The sequence below is a fragment of the Macaca mulatta genome, chromosome 12 (assembly GCF_049350105.2).
Source record: "Macaca mulatta isolate MMU2019108-1 chromosome 12, T2T-MMU8v2.0, whole genome shotgun sequence".
Lineage (NCBI taxonomy): Eukaryota > Metazoa > Chordata > Mammalia > Primates > Cercopithecidae > Macaca > Macaca mulatta.
In genome coordinates, this window is record NC_133417.1 from 138,521,871 (window position 1) to 138,542,449 (window position 20,579).

The 20,579-nt window shown below is 45.7% G+C and overlaps 1 protein-coding gene across 6 annotated transcripts in view; it reads left to right on the forward strand.

Moving 5' to 3' along the window:
• Positions 1–7,120: 7,120 nt before the first annotated feature.
• ATG16L1 (autophagy related 16 like 1) overlaps positions 7,121–20,579 on the forward strand; it is a 44,675-nt gene continuing 31,216 nt past the window's right edge. For 5 of the 6 annotated variants that reach the window (XM_077956496.1, XM_077956497.1, XM_077956498.1 and 2 more), the window contains exons 1-5: positions 7,125–7,394; positions 12,178–12,271; positions 18,073–18,178; positions 18,934–19,007; positions 19,831–20,082. In XM_077956496.1, coding sequence (XP_077812622.1) covers positions 7,280–7,394; positions 12,178–12,271; positions 18,073–18,178; positions 18,934–19,007; positions 19,831–20,082 — 641 coding nt within the window. In that variant the 5' untranslated portion in view covers positions 7,125–7,279. 6 annotated transcript variants of the gene reach the window in all.

The following is a 20,579-nucleotide window of genomic DNA, read 5'->3' on the forward strand; positions in this document are numbered from 1 at the left end:
AGAAACAAACCAAGGAAGATAGCCTCCCTACCTCCACCATAGATCACATTCCCAGCTTGTTGGAGGTATCATGTTGAATCCTCTGGCCGGCATTCCAGACACTGGCTGCCAATATGCAGAGGAGATAAAGATCTCCAAGAAAGTTGAAATGTTACTAAAATGCTTGTACTGTAGTATAAGGATAATAACACTTCCTCAGACATCATTTTAAAAGTATGAAATCTGGCCAGGCATGGTGGCTCACACCTGTAATCCCAGCACTTTGGGAGGCTGAGGCGGGTGGATCACTTGAGGACAGGAGTTCTAGACCAGCCTGGCCAACATGGTAAAATCCTGTTGCTACCAAAAATACAAAAATTAGCCAGGCCTGGTGGCGGGCATCTGTAGTCCCAGCTACTCAGGAGGCTGAGGTCGGAGAATCGCTTGAACCTGGGAGGCAGAGGGTTGCAGTGAGCTGAGATTGAGTCACTGCACTCCAGTCTGGGCAACAGACTAAGATTCCATCTCAAAAATAAAAAATAAAAATAAAAATAAAAAAATAAATAATATGAAATCTGCCAGGCAAGGTTACTCCTGCCGATAATCCTAGCACTTTGGCAAGCTGAGGCAGGGGGATTACTTGAGCCCAGGAGTTTGAGGTCAGCCTGAGCAACTTAGTGAGACCCAGTCTCTACAAAAAACAAACGAACAAAAGTTAGTGCCAGTTATTTGAGAGCCTGAGGTGGAAGGGTCGCTTGAGCCTGAGAGTTTGAGGCTGCAGTGAGCTGTGATCGTGCCACTGCACTCCAATCTGGGTGATAGATCAAGACCCTGTCCCAAAAAATGAAATAAAATAATATGAAATCTGAGCGTCAACATATATATTGAGTGAAGGACATGATCTGCATGTGGTTTAATCTATGTACACAGAGTTTCTTTATAATGAAAATTTCCTGCCATGTGCATATATATATATATATATATATATATATATATATATATACATACACAAAAGCAATGACCACCCCCCCCCCAAAAAAAAAAAGAAAAACAAGGGGCAAAAGAGCCAAGTAACATATACCTCCAAGGAAGCATTGCTATTATCATATTAAGAAACGAGGTTTGGACCCGGCACAGTGGTTCACACCTGTAATCCCAGCAGATGGAGGCCAAGATGGGCAGGTCACTTGAGGTCAGGAGTTTGAGACCAGCTTGGCCAACATAGTGAAACTCTATCTTTTTTTTTTTTTTTTTTTTTGAGACGGAGTCTCGCTTTGTCGCCCAGGCTGGAGTGCAGTGGCCGGATCTCAGCTCGCTGCAAGCTCCGCCTCCCGGGTTTACGCCATTCTCCTGCCTCAGCCTCCCAAGTAGCTGGGACTACAGGCGCTCGCCACCTCGCCCGGCTAGTTTTTTGTACTTTTTAGTAGAGACGGGGTTTCACCATATTAGCCAGGATGGTCTTGATCTCCTGACCTTGTGATCCGCCCGTCTCGGCCTCCCAAAGTGCTGGGATTACAGGCTTGAGCCACCGCGCCCGGCGTGAAACTCTATCTCTACTGAAAATACAAAAAATTAGCTGGGAGTGGTGGCAGGTGCCTATAATCCCGGCTACTCGGGAGGCTGAGGCACAAGACTTGCTTGAACCCAGGAAACAAAGGTTGCAGTGAGCCGAGATGATGCCACTGCACTCCAGCCTGGGCGACAGAGTGAGACCCTGTCTCAAAAAATAAAAATAAAAATAAATAAATAAGGTTTGGAAGGATCAGCAGTGTGTCCGGAAACCTGTGTTAGTTGGTTTCTTGACTATCCTTTGGTTTACTCTAGCAGCTATCGGGTTTATACAGCAGACAGTTAACACAGTAACACAGTTAACTTCGTTTATTTTCACTTTGAGTAATATAATTTTGGGAAGAGCTGAAAAGGAGTGGAAATAAAGACTAAGATAATTTTTTAAAAGAATAATAGCAAATGAGATTTTAAGAATAGAAGCCAGAGAAAAACCAACAGAAGAGAACTGAACCCCTTTGGTACTGCCGTCAGGCCGGCTCTTTGTACTCTATATTCCTTGCATCCATAAATGATACATGTTCCAATCTCCCTTCCTAGAGTGAGCTCTTTGAAGTTAGGACGCCCATCCCTGTGTCCAACCCACACTGGAATTGCACTGTTTTTTTAACCTGCTGAGTGGAAGGTAAAGGAAATCAGGAAGACCCAAAGGGCAGAGAAAAGAGTAAATAGGACAATAGTTTGAAGGTTGGCCCTTGAATTCCTCTGAATTGGAGCATAACTAGAGGATCTCACAGACGAGGTGTGTAGGCATCAATGATGGAGGTGAGAATCTCTTGGAAGTTTTTAGCAGTGGAAATGCTGCCACAGAAGTGCTGTTATGTTAAAGCTGGTGGTACTTTGTTTCAGTGAAACTAGACTTTCCACAAAAAAAAAAGTCCTTTGATAAGTGATGCCTTTTCTACTTCCTGTGAGCAAATTCGTGAGGATTAACATATTGCTACAAGAATCTTGGGATATTTTACATTTATCTTACATCCGTTATAGGCAGTCAGACTCCATTTCACAGATGCTGCTTCCTGGCAAAGCATGCTGAATCCTTTAGACAATCACTATTTACCAGAACAAATAAAAACTCTCAAGATCTGTTATTTGTCACCAGAGTATTCAGACAACCTATTTCCTCCTCCTTCCTATTACTCATCTCCTGTATTATTCACCCTCCATCCAGTCATTCCCCTCAGGGCCTGTGAACACACCTGAAGCCTCCCCATCACTGACTTTGCTCTTCACCAGGTTGCCCTCCCATTGGCTAATTTAGGAGTGAGTTACATATGACTTAAAAATTATTGTGTTTCCTGTATTCTAGTCTAGCCAGACTGCAGTGACAGCCAGAACACAGACTGGATGATGGGGTGCAGTGGTTAAAGGCACAGATGCTAGAATGAAACTGCCTGTATTTAAATCCAGGTCTTGCCACTTTACTAGCCAGGTGTCCTCAGGCAAGTTACTTAACCTCCCTGTGCCTCAGATTCCTCGTCTGTAAATAAGGATGAAGATGCTACTGAGCAGGATTATTTTGAGGAGGAAATGAGTTATAATATGTGGAATACTATTCAGAAGAATGCACAGCCCATAGCACTGTAGAAGTGTTCCTGCTGATTCATGATCTCCCATGCTGTCAAAATAAATGGTTTTATCAATAAATATGTGTTCATTTCCAGAACTTTCTTTTTTTTTGAGACAGAGTGTCACTCTGTTGCCCAGGCTGGAGTGCAATGGCACAATCTCGGCTCACTGCGACCTCCACCTCCCGGGTTCAAGCCATTCTCCTGCCTCAGCTTCCCAAGCACCTGAGATTACAGGTGCCTGACACCACGTCTACCTAATTTTTTGTATTTTTAGTAGAGATGGGGTTTTGCCATGTTGAGCAAGCCAATCTTGAACTCCTGACCTCAGGTGATCCACCTGCCTCAGCCTCCCAAAGTGCTGGGATTACAGGTGTGAGCCACCACGCCTGGCCCAACTTTTTCATGAATACATAGTATATATATATAATGTCTACCTATTAGAAAATGCATATAAAATACACATATAAGAAAAAAACACCAGCAATACCACTGCCTACAGATAATACTACTATTAGTATTTTCACATATTCCATTCATTAATTAAATAACATTTACTGAGCACCTAACACATAAAGGGCTTCATGCTCTTGCTGGAGATATAATGATGTGCAAAAACAGACACAGCTCTTGTCTCATGGAGTTTACAGTGTACTGGGGGGAGACAGACCTTAATTAAGTAATGATACAAATATATGTGAAGCTGTAACTGGGATCAATGCTATAAAGGAGGCCGGGCGCAGTGGCTCAAGCCTGTAATCCCAGCACTTTGGGAGGCCGAGACGGGCGGATCACGAGGTCAGGAGATCGAGACCATCCTGGCTAACACGGTGAAACCCCGTCTCTACTAAAAAATACAAAAAACTAGCCAGGCGAGGTGGCGGGCACCTGTAGTCCCAGCTACTCGGGAGGCTGAGGCAGGAGAATGGTCTAAACCCGGGAGGCGGAGCTTGCAGTGAGCTGAGATCCGGCCACTGCACCCCAGCCTGGGCGACAGAGCAAGACTCTGTCTCAAAAAAAAAAAAAAAAAAAAAAATGCTATAAAGGAGAGGTACATGTGTAACAGGGAGATAAGATCTGGTTATGAAGGTCATTTATCCGACTGTTGTGAGGAAGTGACTACTGAAATGAGAATGAACACACAGAAATTAATTTGGAGAAACCAGAAGGGAAGATGTGCCCAACACAGTAAATCCAAAGGCCCTGCAATGGGAGAGAGCACGGTAAGAAGGAAGTAAGAGGCTTCAGTATGGCTGCGGTTGTGTGCTAGATAAAACTGGTGAGTTAGGAGGAGGGCAGGCCTAGGAGAGCTTCACATCCTTTCTTTAGAAATTATTCTTCATGTGATCAACAAATATTTGTGTATGAGGAGCTAGGGACACATTAATTTTATATAAATTGATTTATGACATATACTGCTGTTACTATCAACAATTTCCAGCAATAAATATACAGTAATTTAACCAATCTCTTATTGTTGGAAATTTAGATTTTTTTCCCCAACTTCTCACCATTATTATAAACCACAATTACTTTTACAACAACCTAAAAACAATGCTGTGACAAAGATTTTTGTATGTGGACATGTGTCCAAATATTTCTTGGCATAAATTCCTGCAAGTGGAATTGCTGGTTAGGCAACTGCAAATTTGTAAACATATTTTTATACACAGAAAGAGAGAGTCAGGGTTTCACTCTGTTGACCAGGCTGCTGGAACGCAGTGGTGTGATCTCAGCTCACTGCAGCCTTGACCTCCTAGGCTCAAGTGATCCTCCCACCTCAGCACCATTCCAGTAGCTAGGATTACAGGCACATGCCACCACACTCAACTAATTTTTTGTATTTTTGTAGAGACAGAGTTGCATCACATTGCCCAGTCTGGTCAGTCTCAAATTCCTGAGCTCAAGTGATCCTCTCACCTTGGCCTCCCAAAGTGTTGGGATTACAGGTGTGAGCCACCATGCACAGCCTTGGAAACATATTTTAATCATAAATGTGGAAAATTAACGTGCTTAACTGTCAAGATGTAGTGTAATGGTCTTTTAAGGGTGGTGCCACTGCTGCATTTGAAGGCATTCTCGGTCACTTTCAGAACTTTTTCATTTTGTTCAGTGCGTGAGGAAGTCACTTCTATTTCTGATCCCCATGGATCCTTCCAAAGACTTCAGGTCCACTCAATACTGACTACCAGTGAAACATCTTTAACTACAGTGCTAGAAGCCTGACTGTCCTCCTCTCCTCGGCCTAAGTTCTTCTTTTTTTTTTTTTTTTTTCTGAGACAGAGTTTTGCTCTGTCGCCCAGGCTGGAGTGCAATGGCGCGATCTTGGCTCACTGCAAACTCCACTTCCCAAGTTCACGCCATTCTCCTGCCTCAGCCTCCTGAGTGGCTGGGACTACAGGCGCCCACCACCACGCCCGGCTAATTTTTTTTTTTTTTTTTGTATTTTTAGTAGAGACAGGGTTTCACCATGTTAGCTAGGATGGTCTCGATCTCCTGACCTCATGATCCGCCCACCTCAGCCTCCCAAAGTGCTGCGATTACAGGCATGAGCCACCGCACCTGGCCACCTATTTTTATCTGTCTCTTAAGGACCTTCCTCTGGACTTGAGACACACTGAAAGAGAAGGTAGTTTCTGATATTCCTTTCCCCTCTTTTGGCCACCTACTTTGTCTGGTTCCATTTTTATGCAGTAAATTCACTAATAGTTAAAGGCAGATAGAGCTCCAGCAACTCTATTACAGAACTGGATTTTCCATTCTACTGAGCTTGTTCACAGACACAACTTTCTCAGGAGGATCTTCATCTCCCCCTTTCAACTTCTACAGCCTTAGATCACCTTCCAAGGCTCCATTTATTGTCAGGCCACAATTTCTAGGATTCTAACAATGAAGACAAACTCTGACACATGATTCACGTCTTTCTTAGCTCCTATTTCCAGTCCTCTTCTCCATTGCAAACAAAAAAAAAATCCAAACAAACCACAAAAACTGTTTCCAAGTTCAGTGGGACACTCTTGCCAAAACACCCTGACTTCGGGTATGTAAGAGTTAAGAAACAAGAAATAAACACGAAAAGGACCTTAACAGTCAAAGACAGGTTTATTTTGGAGAATAAACCTGAGAGAGGCTCCTTGTCGATTTTGGTCAGGAGCATTTTCTCTTACACACTAAGGGTGTTTAAGGGTTTACGAAGCGGTGAGCTTATTGCAGGTTCGTAATGTTTCTATATGAGGGAAAGTTTATTGCAGGGTTGGAAAGTCTCTGATCAGAGGGGAGGCTATCTCCTGGTTGGCATGTTTCTGGTTGGAAGGGGGTTTATCTTAGGGTTGGAATGTTTCTGGTTATGCGGACATTACCATTAGGCTCATGTTTTTGGGTTGGATTTAGGTGGCTTTTTAATCAAGGTGAACTTAAAATGGTGGCAGTTATCCAAGATGGCAACGCTCCTGCTGTCAGGGTAGGCCTTGGGAAGACACCGAGTGTCTTTGTAAACTTAGGTTTCCCCTGTGCCAAGCACAGTGCTGACTGCATTACATGGGTTTTTCTTTTTACTATTCGTGACAACCTTCTGAGGTAGGTATCACTACTGACCCCAGTTTACAGATTACCTGACAACTGAGGCTTAGGGAGGCTGCCATCATCCACAGTCACAGAGCTACTATGAAGGGAGGGAACCCCATTTGTTCCTAAACTGCGATTTAAAAAAAAAAATGTTGGGGGAAACAGGCCAAGAAAGAAAACACGAAAAGGGTTGAAAAGCAGCAAAAGTAAGCACTTAGGAGGAAGCGGCCCCTTTCCCGCCTCCTTCCCGCCCGGAGCTGTGCCTTGCGCGGGGCCCGGACGCCCCCAAGCGGCCACCTCTCTGCCTCTGACGCTTCCGGCTACAGGCTGGCGTCACTAGCGAGCGCCTTGCGTAGGCACCGGCCCCTGAGCCCGTGCGGCGTGATACGTCGGGTGAGGGGGAGGGTCTTCCGGCCCTCTGGCAAATCATTTCCGGCAGGAGCCGGAAGACCGTCCCGGATGGCCTCGGGGACGGTCAGTGTGTGGAGGTGAGCTCCGGGATTGCCGGCTTTCCCGCGTCCGCTGGTTGCCTCATGCTGCAGGCCGCGACCGCCAGCCCCCGGTCGCATCGGTGGCGCTGAGGTGCCGGGACAGGAAGCGACATGTCGTCGGGCCTCCGCGCCGCTGACTTCCCCCGCTGGAAGCGGCACATCTCGGAGGAACTGAGGCGCCGGGACCGGCTGCAGAGACAGGCGTTCGAGGAGATCATCCTGCAGTGTGAGCGGCGCCGGTGCGGGCTGGGAGCGGGGCGGGCGGGTCCCGCGGAGGCATGCGGGGCGCCCGCGGAAACCTGAGGCCGAGTCCCCGGCGCCGCCCTCGCGCTTGGCGGCCGCCCCGGGTACCCCGCGCTTGGGACGTCCCAAGCCTTTTAAATGTTTTTTCTAACTTGTGTTTTATTTTTGGAGGATTTTCCCTGCTAAACTGTGCGATCTTTGTGGGGAGGCACAGTTCATGTTTGTATTTGTGAATCCCAGCGGCTCACACAACGCTTATGCACTTAAATAGGTCCCAGAAACATGCCATTTATGGGGTCAGGTTAATGAAACGGTCGTTGACTTTAAGTCGCTGAATTAACATTGCCTTCTCAATGCACTGGAACGGGTGGCCTTTGATTCCTCAAACTTACTTCCCTTACTCTACCTTGGTGTTTTTTTTGCGGGGAAAGAGGGATAGGGGATCAGGGTCTCGCTCTGTCGCCGAGGCTGGAGTGCGGTGGCGGAGATCACGGCTCACTGCAGCCTGAAACTCCCAGGCTCAAGTGATCCTCGCATCTAAGCCTCCCGAGTAACTGGGATTACAGACGCGCACCACCACGCTCGGCTAATTTTTAAAAAAGTCTTTTTTTTGGAACGAGGGTTCACTGTGTTTCCCAGGCTGGTCTCCAACTCCTGGTCTCAAGCGATCTTCCCACCCCGGCCTACCAAAGTGCTGGGATTATAGGCATGAGCCTATAATTCCGGCCCCACCTTGGCGTTATCATACATTTTGATTCTTAATCTCTTTTAGGTGGGACAGAACCTTTGCTGTTACTGAAATCTTCAGTATGAAAGAGGTGGTTGTCTTTCCGCTTACTGCTTGCAGCTTAAGGGTACAAAAATGTTTGTACCTTTACCTAAATTATAATGGTCCTAAGGTGGTTCCATCTGTCCCTGAAAGTAAACCTGACAACTTTCCCAAGTTATGTTGATCAAGGGATTCAAAAAATTGCTGCCTTTTTTGCATTCTGATTGTGCAAAATCAGTAGTTTTCAAACTTAGGTGCACATTAGCATCACCTGTAGATCTTTAAAAAATTACAGATCCCAAGCCACACCCCGACCAACTAAATCACAATATATGAAGTTAGGACACAGGTATCGTGTGTGAGATTCAGCCTAGAACTGCATGCCAAGTTATCAGTGTTTTTTGATGCTTCCCAAATGACTCTACTGTGCAGAGAAATTTGAGTGCTGTGGTAATTATTTGCATGTGTTATTTCATTTTATCTTTCCCAAAATTCTATCTATGAAGCAGGAACTGTTATTGCCATTTTCATACATGGAACTGAGGCCAAGAGAGAATAGGTAACTTCTGAAGTTGCACAGTAGGTTAATAGTGGGACTGGAATTTTTTTTTTTTTTTTTTTTGAGACAGAGTCTTGCTCTGTCACCCAGGCTGGAGTGCAGTGGCGCGATGTCAGCTCACTGCAACCTCCACCTCCAGGTTCAAGAGATCCTCCTGCCTCAGCCTCCCTAGTAGCTGGAACTATAGGCAAGCACGACCACGCCTGACTGATTTTTGTATTTTTAGTAGACAAGGTTTCACCATGTTGGCCAGGCTGATCTTGAACTCCTGACCTCAGGTGATGTACCTGCCTCGGCCTCCCAAAGTGCTGGGATTACAGGCATGAGCCACCGAGCCCAGCCAGGACTGGGATTTGAACTCAGGCTTGATGACTAACTTTTGCATTTGCTTTTCTCACTGGCTTCCCCAGCAAATGGTTCTTTGCTTTCACTGCACCCATTGTTTTAACAAAACTGAGAAGAAAGAGGATGCTTTGCTGTTCTAGGAGGCCGTGAAGAACAGTACTGTTTCAGAAAGCCAGAAGCACAAGTCCCTCTTACTCAAAACATGATTCCCTGACAGATGACATAAATCAGTTCATTAGGTGTTTATTGGGTGCTTATGCTTTAAAAGCTAATATCCTTTGAAAGTCAAATTGGGTTGGAGGCTTGACTCACCCCTCACTGAACCTTTTCAGTTACTTTCTGAATCTGTTTTGCCTCATCTATAAAATGGGAATGAAGCTTGCCCTGCCCACTTCATAAAAACAGTGCTGTGCATATAATGCTTTCAAAGCCATCTGTATAATAGCCTGTAATTGTAAAGCATTATCTCTTGACACAAATGGAATGTTTTCCTGCGCTTTGAAAATGGCATCTTGATGGGACAGGAACATGTAGAACAGTCAGAATAAGAGGTCAGTTGTGGAAAGAAGATAGCTTTAAAAGGTACTAGAGTAGCCAGTAATGCTTGCCTGAGGGACCAGGAGAGGAGACTGGGATGAGAAGCTAACAATGAACAGGAGAGTGAGACAGCCTTTGCTTGTTAAGATCTTCTGTTTAGGTGGAGAGATTGACGTTTAGGGAGATCGTTTCTATTATAGTTTGTGAAACACCTTCATTCCGCTCATTCCAGCCTCCCCAGGCCAGTCAAGTTCTGACCCTCCATCAACCTGGAGTCTGTTCCCTGTTCAGTCGGTGCCTTTGAGTCTGAAGAGAACGGTGGAAAGAAGCTGTAGGGGGAGGGGAAAGGCTTCCCTCTGTCTCCAGCCTTCTCTTCAGGGAGCAACCTTTGAGAAGGACTTCTTTTGAATGCCTCTGTTTTTTGAAAGAACCTAAAATTATCACAGGGCACCAAGCTTTGGTTTAACATCTGAAGATCTTACTAGAGCCCTTTGACACTGGTGGATTTTAAACCTTTCTCTTGATCATGACGTCCCAGGTTGAAACCAATGCCCAGTTTGGCTGAGCTAATTCATTTGACTAATACAGATGAGAGTGTTTCTACCCAGGAATTCTGTTTTCAGATATCAGGAAGTGGGACTCAAGACTCTTTAAAAGAGAAACAAGCTCTTTTAACAGGAATAGTCACTAGCATAAACCCTGTCTTATTCTGCTTGGTACCTGCAGAACCGGTACCCATATCTGATCTTAACGGTGCCTGTATGCCTATTACTCTTATTTTTTATTTCATTTTATTTATTTATTTATTTATTTAGAGACAGAGTCTTGCTCTGTCGCCCAGGCTGGAGTTTAATGGCGCGATCTCAGCTCACTGCAACCTCTGCCTCCCGGGTTCAAGCGATTCTCGTGCCTCAGCTTCCCTAGTAGCTGGGACTACGGGCAAGTGCCACCATGCCTGGCTAATTTTTGTATTTTTAGTAGTTTCACCATGTTGGCCAGGCTGTTCTCGAACTCCTGACCTCAGGTAATCCGCCTTCCTCTGCCTTCCAAAGTGCTGAGATTACTGGCGTGAGCCACTGCGCCTGGCCTGTGTGCGTATTACTCTTTTTTTTTTTTTTGAGACGGAGTCTAGCTCTGCCGCCCAGGCTGGAGTGCAGTGGCCGGATCTCAGCTCACTGCAAGCTCCGCCTCCCGGGTTCACGCCATTCTCCTGCCTCAGCCTCCCGAGTAGCTGGGACTACAGGCACCCACCACCGCGCCCGGCTAGTTTTTTGTATTTTTTAGTAGAGACGGGGTTTCACCGTGTTAGCCAGGATGGTCTCGATCTCCTGACCTCGTGATCCGCCCGTCTCAGCCTCCCAAAGTGCTGGGATTACAGGCTTGAGCCACCGCGCCCGGCTGTGCGTATTTCTCTTAACTCCATGTTCTTTCTCATCCTGTCTTTTGAGTTTCTGTACTCTGTCTCCTGTCAAATTGATTATGTTTGGAAAGAGAACTCATTTCCTCTCTTAGCTCTCCCCTCCTGTGTTCTCTCACACGTTAGCATCCTCTGCCCAGTTGCCTGAGCGAGGAGTCCCAGAATAATCTTTGACTTTTTACCAATACGGATCTGTTAATGTAACTGCCTGCTTTTATAATTTCTTATTTCATCATTGCCAGTAAGAAGTCTAAATTTCTGATCCTGCTTTTTCCAGTGTTGGCTCCAACCTTTATTTCCAGCCACTTACCAAAAGACTCTGTTATTCCTTCTGCGTGGCCCATCATCTTCTCTTTTTTTTTTTTTTTTTTTTTTGAGACGGAGTCTCGCTGTGTCTCCCAGGCTGGAGTGCAGTGGCGTGATCTCGGCTCACTGCAAACTCTGCCTCCCGGGTTCACGCCATTCTCCCGCCTCAGCCTCCCAAGTAGCTGAGACTACAGGCGCCCGCCACCACGCCCGGCTAGTTTTTTGTATTTTTAGTAGAGACGGGGTTTCACCATGTTAGCCAGGATAGTCTCGATCTCCTGACCTCGTGATCCACCCGCCTCGGCCTCCCAAAGTGCTGGGATTACAGGCTTGAGCCACCGCACCCGGCCTCCATCATCTTCTCTTAAGACTTAACTCATATATCACCACCTGTGACACCATTCATAAAAATGAGTACAGAGTGTATTCTCTGTACCTTTTTATACTTGACTGAATTAAATGGTAACTCCTTCATGTTGGGGACTGTCATTTATTTTTATTTCTAGTTCCCTGACCTAAAAAGTAATTTAATGTGTCAATTATGGTAAAGTTCTCCTGTAGTACTTAAAGGTCCATAGCATTTCACTTTGCCATTGTGTTTCGTGTGGTTCTTTTTCTTTTTTCCTCCCAAGGTAGAAACAAATAACTTCGGGGGTAGGAAGCATTTTCAGCTCCCTTTAATAGAGAAGACGTTCTTGCAGGTGATTCTGTAGGTTACTATGGCTGAGGAATGTATATTCCTGTATTTTATTCTTCAATGCATGACAAGGTAGGTACCTAGCAAGTGTACATATGTTATAATAACTTAATTTCTGACTTCTTTATTTTAATAGATAACAAATTGCTGGAAAAGTCTGATCTTCATTCAGTGTTGGCCCAGAAACTACAGGCTGAAAAACATGACGTACCAAACAGGCATGAGATAAGGTATTTTGAAACTAACCTATATTATTTGTGTCTCTAATGAGATTTATCTCAGTTCAGTTGTCACTTCTCTAATTTAAAAGCAAATCAAGTACTATTTTGTGTTCCGGTTTTTGTCAGCTCCTTTCAAGTAAGAACTAAAACCGTGTAATTAAAATTGTTTTTTTAAAAGGTATGTACATACCTAGAAAGGTTATTGTCAGTACAGTGCTCTCAGCTTGAGAAATTTCTTAAGGCAGGTTCATGTGGTAACCCTACGTCAGTTTCTCATCTAACCTGCCAGGGTTCATGTTTTTTGTTTCTTTGTTTGTTTTTAAATAATCACAGACAAGTTAAGTATTTCTGAGCAGGTTTTTGTAGATCCTATTAATATAAGATTGATGGTATATACACAAAAATTGCTTTTGTGCAGTATGGGTCTATTTGATCTTTTTTAGGTTGGTGTTTTTTTCAACATACAAATGGTCCCCAACTTGCAGTGGTTCAACTTACAATTTTTCTTTTTCTTTTTTTTTTCTTTTTTGAGAGTGTCTCGCTCTGTCACCCAGGCTGAAGTGCAGTGGCGCAATCTCAGCTCACCGCAGCCTGCAACCTCCACCTCCTGGGTTCAAGCAATTCTCCTGCCTCAGCCTCCCAGATAGCTGGGATGACAGGTGCCCACCACCACACCTGGCTAGTTTTTGTATTTTTAGTAGAGGCAGGGTTTCACCACGTTGGCCAGGCTGGTCTCGACCACTTGACGTCAAATGATCCACCTACCTCAGCTTCTGAAAGTGTTGGGGTTACAGGCGTGAGCCACCATGCTGGCCAGCTTACAATGTTTCACCTTTATAATAGTGCAGAAGTGATACACTTTCAGTAGAACTGTACTTTGAGTATCCATCCAACGGTTCCGTTTTTTCCCCTTCAGTTTAGTATTCAATAAATTGCATGAGATATTCAACAACTTATTATAAAATAGGCTTTGTGTTAGATGATTTCGCCCAACTGTAGGCTAATGTAAGTGTAACCTATGATACTCAGTAGGTGAAATGTATTGAATATATTCTCAACCTACTATATATTTTCAACTTCTGATGGGTTTAAAGGGACTTAGCCTCAGTAAGTAGAGGAACATCAGAAGTGAGCAGATTGCAATAAGCTCTTATTTTTCTTTAAGAACTAGATTAGAAAAATAGTGTGTGCTGGGCGCGGTGGCTCACACCTGTAATCCCAGCACTTTGAAAGGCTGAGGCGGGTGGATCACGAGGTCAGGAGTTCAATACCAGCCTGGCCGAGATGGTGAAACCCCGTCTGTACTAAAAATACAAAAATTAGCCAGGCCTGGTGGCAGGCGCCTGTAATCCCAGCTACCTGGGAGGCTGAGGCAGAGAATTGCTTGAACCTGGGAGGCGGAGTTTGCAGTGAGCCAAGATCACACCACTGCACTGCAGCCTGAGTGACAGAGCAAGACTCCATGCCAAAAATATATATATCTATGTGTGTGTGTGTGTGTGTGTATTAATAGAATATTTCATGAGATACGTATTTGTTCATGCTGGCGTATTTGTGTTTACTGGGTCATTTGTGTGCATTTATGTATATTTGAAGTCTTACTGTTCTCTGCCATAATATTCGTTGTGTTTGCATGTTAAATTTGGTATGGGAACAGTAACCATTATTTCTCTGAAATCTCCACAATTTAGCAATTGTAAAAACAAGGTTGGTGATTTATGGTGTCTAGAAATGGTAGCTGTAGTCTCCTCATCGGGCAGGATGATCTCCTGGTAGAGTACGGAGTGGGAAAGATACCAGAGAACAGATAGCTTGGCAGGGCCTCACTTCCGTCCTTGCTTTGTAACAGTTCAGGAGATCTTGCCTGGCTGTGGCCCTGGGAGGCCTTCTGTAGTACTTAAGATATTAGTTTTAGTATTTTGGTTAACTTTAGGTGTAGATAATGCTGTTTCACCATTTTCATCTAAATTCATCCAATTGAAAACTAAAAACATTTCTATCTGATTAAACCCTTGGTGACTGTATTTTTGTATTCTTTATCTGTTAGCCAAACTCATGTGCTTGGAATATGCAGCAGTTCTTTTGGCTGAATTTCACTAGGATAGTCTTTTTTGAGGCAGAGTATCTGTCTGTCGCCCAGGCTGGAGTGCAGCGGCATGATCATGGCTTACCGCAGCCTCAACCTCCGGGGCTTAAGCAATCCTCCTGCCTTAGCCTTCTAAGTAGCTTAGAGACTGCAGGTGTGCACCACCATGCCGGTCTAATTTTTAAATTTTTTGTAGAGATAGGGGTCTCACTATGTTACCCAGCCCGGTCTTTACTCCTGGGCTTAAGTGATCCTCCCTCCTCAACCTTCCATTAGTGTTGGGTTTACAGGCATAAGCCATCACATCCAGTGGGATGGTCATTTAGTTGGAGGTCTTGTTATAAATCAGGTTCATTCAGCCCACTCACAGCAAATTAATCACTGAGATGATGGGTTTTGTGAGAGTTTATTCATAACATGGCCAAGCAAGGAGGCAGGAGAACAGGTCTCAAATCCACCTCCTTGAAAATAGGGATGGGGGTACTTATGCAGTAGAAAGCAGGGTGGTCTAAAGTGCGGGAAGAGGTGACTGGTGGGTAGGAAAGATGAGGTCATTGGGGCTTCCATGCAAGCATAATCTAGCTATGTGGTTCCTCATAGGACACATGCAGAAAATGGTGGCATTAGCGCCATCTGAGGGAGGAGTGTTTTGGCCCTCTGATCACCTCTTGGGCATTCACACAGGCCCAGTTGAAGGGTTGGGGGTCTCAGCCGGCTTTAATGAGCAAGAGCTGCCTCCTAGTTCCTGGAGAAAAACTTTAAGCACCAGTTATTGTAGTGAGCCACAGTCAGTTATTATTTACAAGGAAGCTAGTGGGAGTTTAGTTATGTATTGTTTGGCAACTTGACTTGTTAGTGGGAGTTTGGAACTAGAAAAAAGTGATGAAAAGCAGGCAAGGCAGGTTGAATGGTGGGCTTCATCAGGTTACCCCTTGTTCGGTCTTTCCATTTCCACAAATGTTATCCATAATAAGTCTGCCCTCCTGACTTCTTTGTTTCCATTCACGGTATCGTTGTTTTCCACAAGTCATCTATGGTTCCTTCTTCCCTCTATATCTTCCCCTCCCCACTTTCCTTTATTCCTCATATTCCCCATATTCACCAAGCCCATTGGTTCTCCACCCCCTAGCCTCTTGCATCCTTTGGTTTACATTTATTTTGCCACCTCCTTTGTTTATTTATCTTATTCCCAGACTGTGGTGAGAGCCTCATTCACTCAATAGACTTCTGTGACCGCAGTGTGGGCTGGGCATTAGGGGTGTAGAGATGAGTAAGCCAGAGTCCCTGCTCTGAGGAGGAGTAGAGTCTAGTGGGGGAGACCAACTCAAAGGGACATTTGCTAGAGCATGTAAGGGTGTTCACAGAAGCTGGGCACTTCATTGGTTTCCTTTCCCCTCCTTCCTGTCTCTCCAAAGTCCCTGCCTGTCTCATCCTAATTAACCGTAAAACAGTGCACACTGTGCTTAAATAGTCATCTGCATCGGTTATCAGACTTTCTCTTAAGTATTTTCATCACTTTGCCTACAGTTTAAAATCAAACTTTTCAGCCTCAAAATTGTTTATTCTAAGCATGGTTCCTGGACTAGTGGCATCTTCTGGGAAGTTGTTAGAAACAAAGATTCTTGGGCCCCATCTCAGACCTTTTCTATTAGAAACTCTAGGGGTGGGACCTGGTAATCTGTGTTTTCAGAAATGCTTTGGGTGATTCTAGTGACCTCTAAAGTTTGAGCACTGCCACCTTTACTGCTACTCAGACTTCCTGGAACCAGCAATATTCCCATCACCAGCACACAGAAAGTGAGAAATGCAGATTGCTGGGCCTTGCTAGGAAGGCAGATCACCTGTTAGCGGGCTGCAGGAATCTGTGCTTGAAACATGCCCTCCGAGTGATTGTTTTTTTCTACTTGCCAAAGCACCTTCATGGGCTGATGATATTCATTGTAAGTAAAATAGGAAGTCCTTGGAGGCTTTGGGTCGTGGAAAGAGCTGTATCCTGCTTGCCTGAGTCTCTCCTAGCATTTCTGTTGAGTTCTGTGTCTTGGTAGACTTTGAAGTTTAAGCATCTAATCCTGAGGCCCCTCTGCCTGATGATCTTGCCTCCATTTTGCCCTTCCTAGGAGATTCCTACTTTAGTTCCTCTTGGGAAACCCCTCCCAAAATGAAACCATCCTTGTCTGGGGAAATCTTTGCCTCTGAACATGATTAACACTTTCTCTCATCACTCTTTGATACACTTTTGTTTTTCTTTATGTTGTTAGTTTTAGTTTTTTTTTTTTTTTTTTTTTTTGAGACGGAGTCTCGCTCTGTCGCCCAGGCTGGAGGGCAGTGGCGCAGTCTCAGCTCACTGCAACCTCCGCCTCCCGGGTTCACGCCGTTCTCCTGCCTCAGCCTCCTGAGTAGGTGGTACTACAGACGCCTGCCACCACGCCCAGCTAATTTTTTGTATTTTTAGTAGAGACGGGGTTTCACCGTGGTCTCGATCTCCTGACCTTGTGATCCGCCCGCCTCGGCCTCCCAAAGTGCTGGGATTACAGGCGTGAGCCACCGCGCCCGGCCCCGGCCCGGATTCTTAATACTCAGTTTCCATTTGGCAATACTCAGTTTTCACTTGACTGGCCACAACTGAACTCTTCAGGCCTCCCCCAAAACCTGCTCCTCCCACAGTCTTGCGCATTTCAGTGGCTGACACCTGCCTTCTACCAGTTGCTCAGGCCAAAAGTATTGAGTCATCCTTGACTCTATCTTTCTTCACACCCCATACCCAATTCAAAGTCAAGTCCTGTTAGCACTGTCTTTGGAATGGATTTAGAATCAGACAGTATCTCACCTCACTGCTCCCACCCTGGTCTGGGCTGCACTGTCCCATGTTTGCACTTTGCAGTAGCCTGCTGGCTGGTCTTCCTATTTCAGCCCTTACCCCCATGCAATCTGCTCTCCTTTTAAAACCTAAGTCATTCAGCTGCTCAGAGCCCTCCAGCAGCTTCCCTTCACGCCTAGTATAGTATACCTCACAGCCCTCAGAGGGGTCCACAAGGCTCTGCATCATCTCTCCACCTCCTCCTTGGCCGCACCTCCTCTGTCCCCCTGTGCTGGGGCTTCAGTCACCCTTCCTGCAAATACACCACCTGCTGTATGCCTCTCCAGGCCCTGCTGCTGCTACTCCCTCTGTCCAGAGGGCCCTTCACCCAGGGGTCCACATGGCTTGTTCCTCACTTCCTTACAGTCTCTAGTTGTGTGTCACATTGGAGAAACCCTCCTCAATTACATTAAAATAGCCCCCCCGCCCCCGTTCCCTTTCTTCTTCTCCTGGAGTTTTTGGCAAGTACATGTGACTCCTGACCTCACACATGCTCTCAGTTGACTGTCAGCTGTGTGAAAGCAGAGCCCTGCACTCACTGCTGCATCATCGGCACTCAGGTCCTTGCTGAGCCGGTGGGCCTCGTTGGTGTGCCTGTTACTGGGACTTCATTCAGGAACTTTCCACCCTTTATTCTTGACATGCCTGGTGGTCACGGTTGCTTTGCTTTTTTCCACGTTTCACGTCTCCTCCTTTCCACTCATAGTGCCTGTAACCACAGCTGCTGGAGACACCCAAATGGTTTATTGGCTTTGTGAACTTGTTTCTGGAGTTGTTGTTTCACTGCCTAATTGGAAAGATTTGGAGTCTCATTTTTCCCCTCCTTTTTTTGCACATTCTCTTCATCTGCCTGGTTTGCCAATTTAGTCCCGGACATGACGGCACATGGAATGACAGTCAGCTACAAGAAATGGCCCAGCTGAGGATCAAGCACCAAGAAGAACTGACTGAATTACACAAGAAACGTGGGGAGGTAAAGCTAGCCGTTTTCCTCATCTGTCCTCTGCCCTCTATGAGAGTCCTGTGGGGAGTGGGGGAGCTCAGTCACTTCTCACCAGAATTGGCAGCGGCCTTAGCCATATGTGGCATCAAAAGCCCCCTCTATAGGAATAAAAGGGCAAGGAAAACAGAATGAAAAGACCAGGCAGATTGAGGCCCATTGCCAGAAGGGCCATCCTGTGAGAGCGCTGCCAGTTACCATGCTCCAAAATCAGCATGAGGAGCAAGAGTGGAGAGGCTTTAAAGAACAAAAAAGCCTGCTCCCTGGCCTGCTGAAGGCCTCACTGATGGTTTCATAAAGCTTTTCAGTACGAACCCTGAAATTTCAGAGACGTTCATGAGAAAGAATCAAGTCCAGGGATGTGTTCGCCTGGATGGTGGTCTTACAGCAAAGCTCCATTTGGGAAAATACAGTTCACCATCAATACAGCTGAATTGATTGTCTTTTCAGCAGAAATGAGTCTCCAAAAAGGTAGCTGAGGTTGAGGAGTAGACAGTTGTCCTCAGCAAGCCCCTGGCAGTCATCTGGAACACTTCTCATTCCAGCCAAGCTGTCCTTCAACAGGGAGCGGCAGGGACAGTTCCCCTTTGTGTCCCCATAGGTGCCTCGGCTCCTTGCTGTCACCCAGCTCATTTATTCTTTCTTAAATATAAATCGCCACCCACTGTGTAGTTTCCAAGTGAGGTCCTAAAATTTTATTTATAAAAGTATTCTTCTTTATCTCCCAGTTAGCTCAATTGGTGATTGACCTGAATAACCAAATGCAGCAGAAGGACAGGGAGATGCAGATGAATGAAGCAAAGTGAGTAGAGACCGTGCCTCCTTGGAGCCTGGTCATTGGGTCCCATGTCCTTGTTCTGCTGACCTCTTGTGAGCAAGGCCAGTGGCAGTGAGTGGCCACAGTGCACTTAGCGAGAGTTTGATTTTCAGTGCATGCACGCTCTGGGATCCTTTTCTACCAGCTCTGAGAAGGAAAAGCAAGGATAGTCCCGCAAGCTTCTAGCGTCCTCCTAGGGAAGTCGCCTTGGCTCTTGCAAGTTTCCCAGAGACACTCAGCAGCTTTCCTGTGGCCGCTGTGTGTGGGAGCTGGTATGTTCCTGTGGTGGAGGTGGTAGGGCCAGGATAGCTGAGCGCATGGCCCTTGGGAAAAGGGGAATGAGTTTGTGAGCAAAACTGTTGCTGATCAGAGAGAAGCCTGACAGACAAGATAAATCGGGACTCTGAATCCTGAGACCTTGGAGCTGGGGTGGGGGGTGCTTGGGTTTCCTTAATATGTGAAAAGGGGTCTAGAGGCTTGGAAAGGCAGGGCACTTGCTCAGGCATTCTTGCTTGGGAAATGTCAGAGCTGGTGAAATATATAGGGTTTCCAGCCTCCTTTTAACTCCCCTTTACCAATCTAAGCATTGAACGTTTCTCTTCCTTCACGTCGTGTTTTTCCTAGTCGTTAATTGGATTAATTTCACCTTAAGTGTTTCCTCTCCTAATGGATTATCCTGTACCTCATGGGGATGGGCCTGGCTAAAAGATGTAACAGACACAAAGTGTTAAGCACGCAGCCAGGTCCGTCTGGCTCTGGCACAGGGCTCTGGCGAGGTACTATTCCTCCTCTGATGTCATGCTTCCAGAATCGCAGAATGTTTGCAGACTATCTCTGACCTGGAGACGGAGTGCCTAGAACTGCGCACTAAGCTTTGTGACCTTGAAAGAGCCAACCAGACCCTGAAGGATGAATATGATGCCCTGCAGATCACTTTTACTGCCTTGGAGGAAAAACTGAGGAAAACTACGGAAGAGAACCAGGAGCTGGTCACCAGGTGGATGGCTGAGAAAGCCCAGGAGGCCAATCGGCTCAATGCAGAGAATGAAAAAGACTCCAGGTGGGCTATCAATCCACAGTTAGTGGTTTCCATCCGTAGTAGAGTAGAACCTAGGTCTTTGCAAAGAAAGACATAAACCTGGCAGTTACTGCAGGAGGTTTGCCAGGGAATTCTTTCAGTGTTTCGAGGAGGAAGGCTAATTCTGAACAATATAAATTAAACCAGAGTTAGAAAAAGGAAAGAAACCACAATTAGAATTCTTCCCTATAATTTTGTGAAGCTTTTTGTGTCCATATAAAAATTCTGATCTTGCTAATGCACAAGGAGGCTATAATACAACCTCATATGAATATAGATGTGAAATTCCTAAATCAGACTCATTGATAGATTTTTATTTATTTATTTTTTGAGACAGAGTTTTGCTCTGTTGCCCAGGCTGGAGTGCAGTGGCGTGATCTCAGCTCACTGCAACCTCCAGCTCCCAGGTTCAAGTGATTCTCCTGCCTCAGCCTCCTGAGTAGCTGAGATTAAGGCATACGCCACCATGCCTGGCTAAT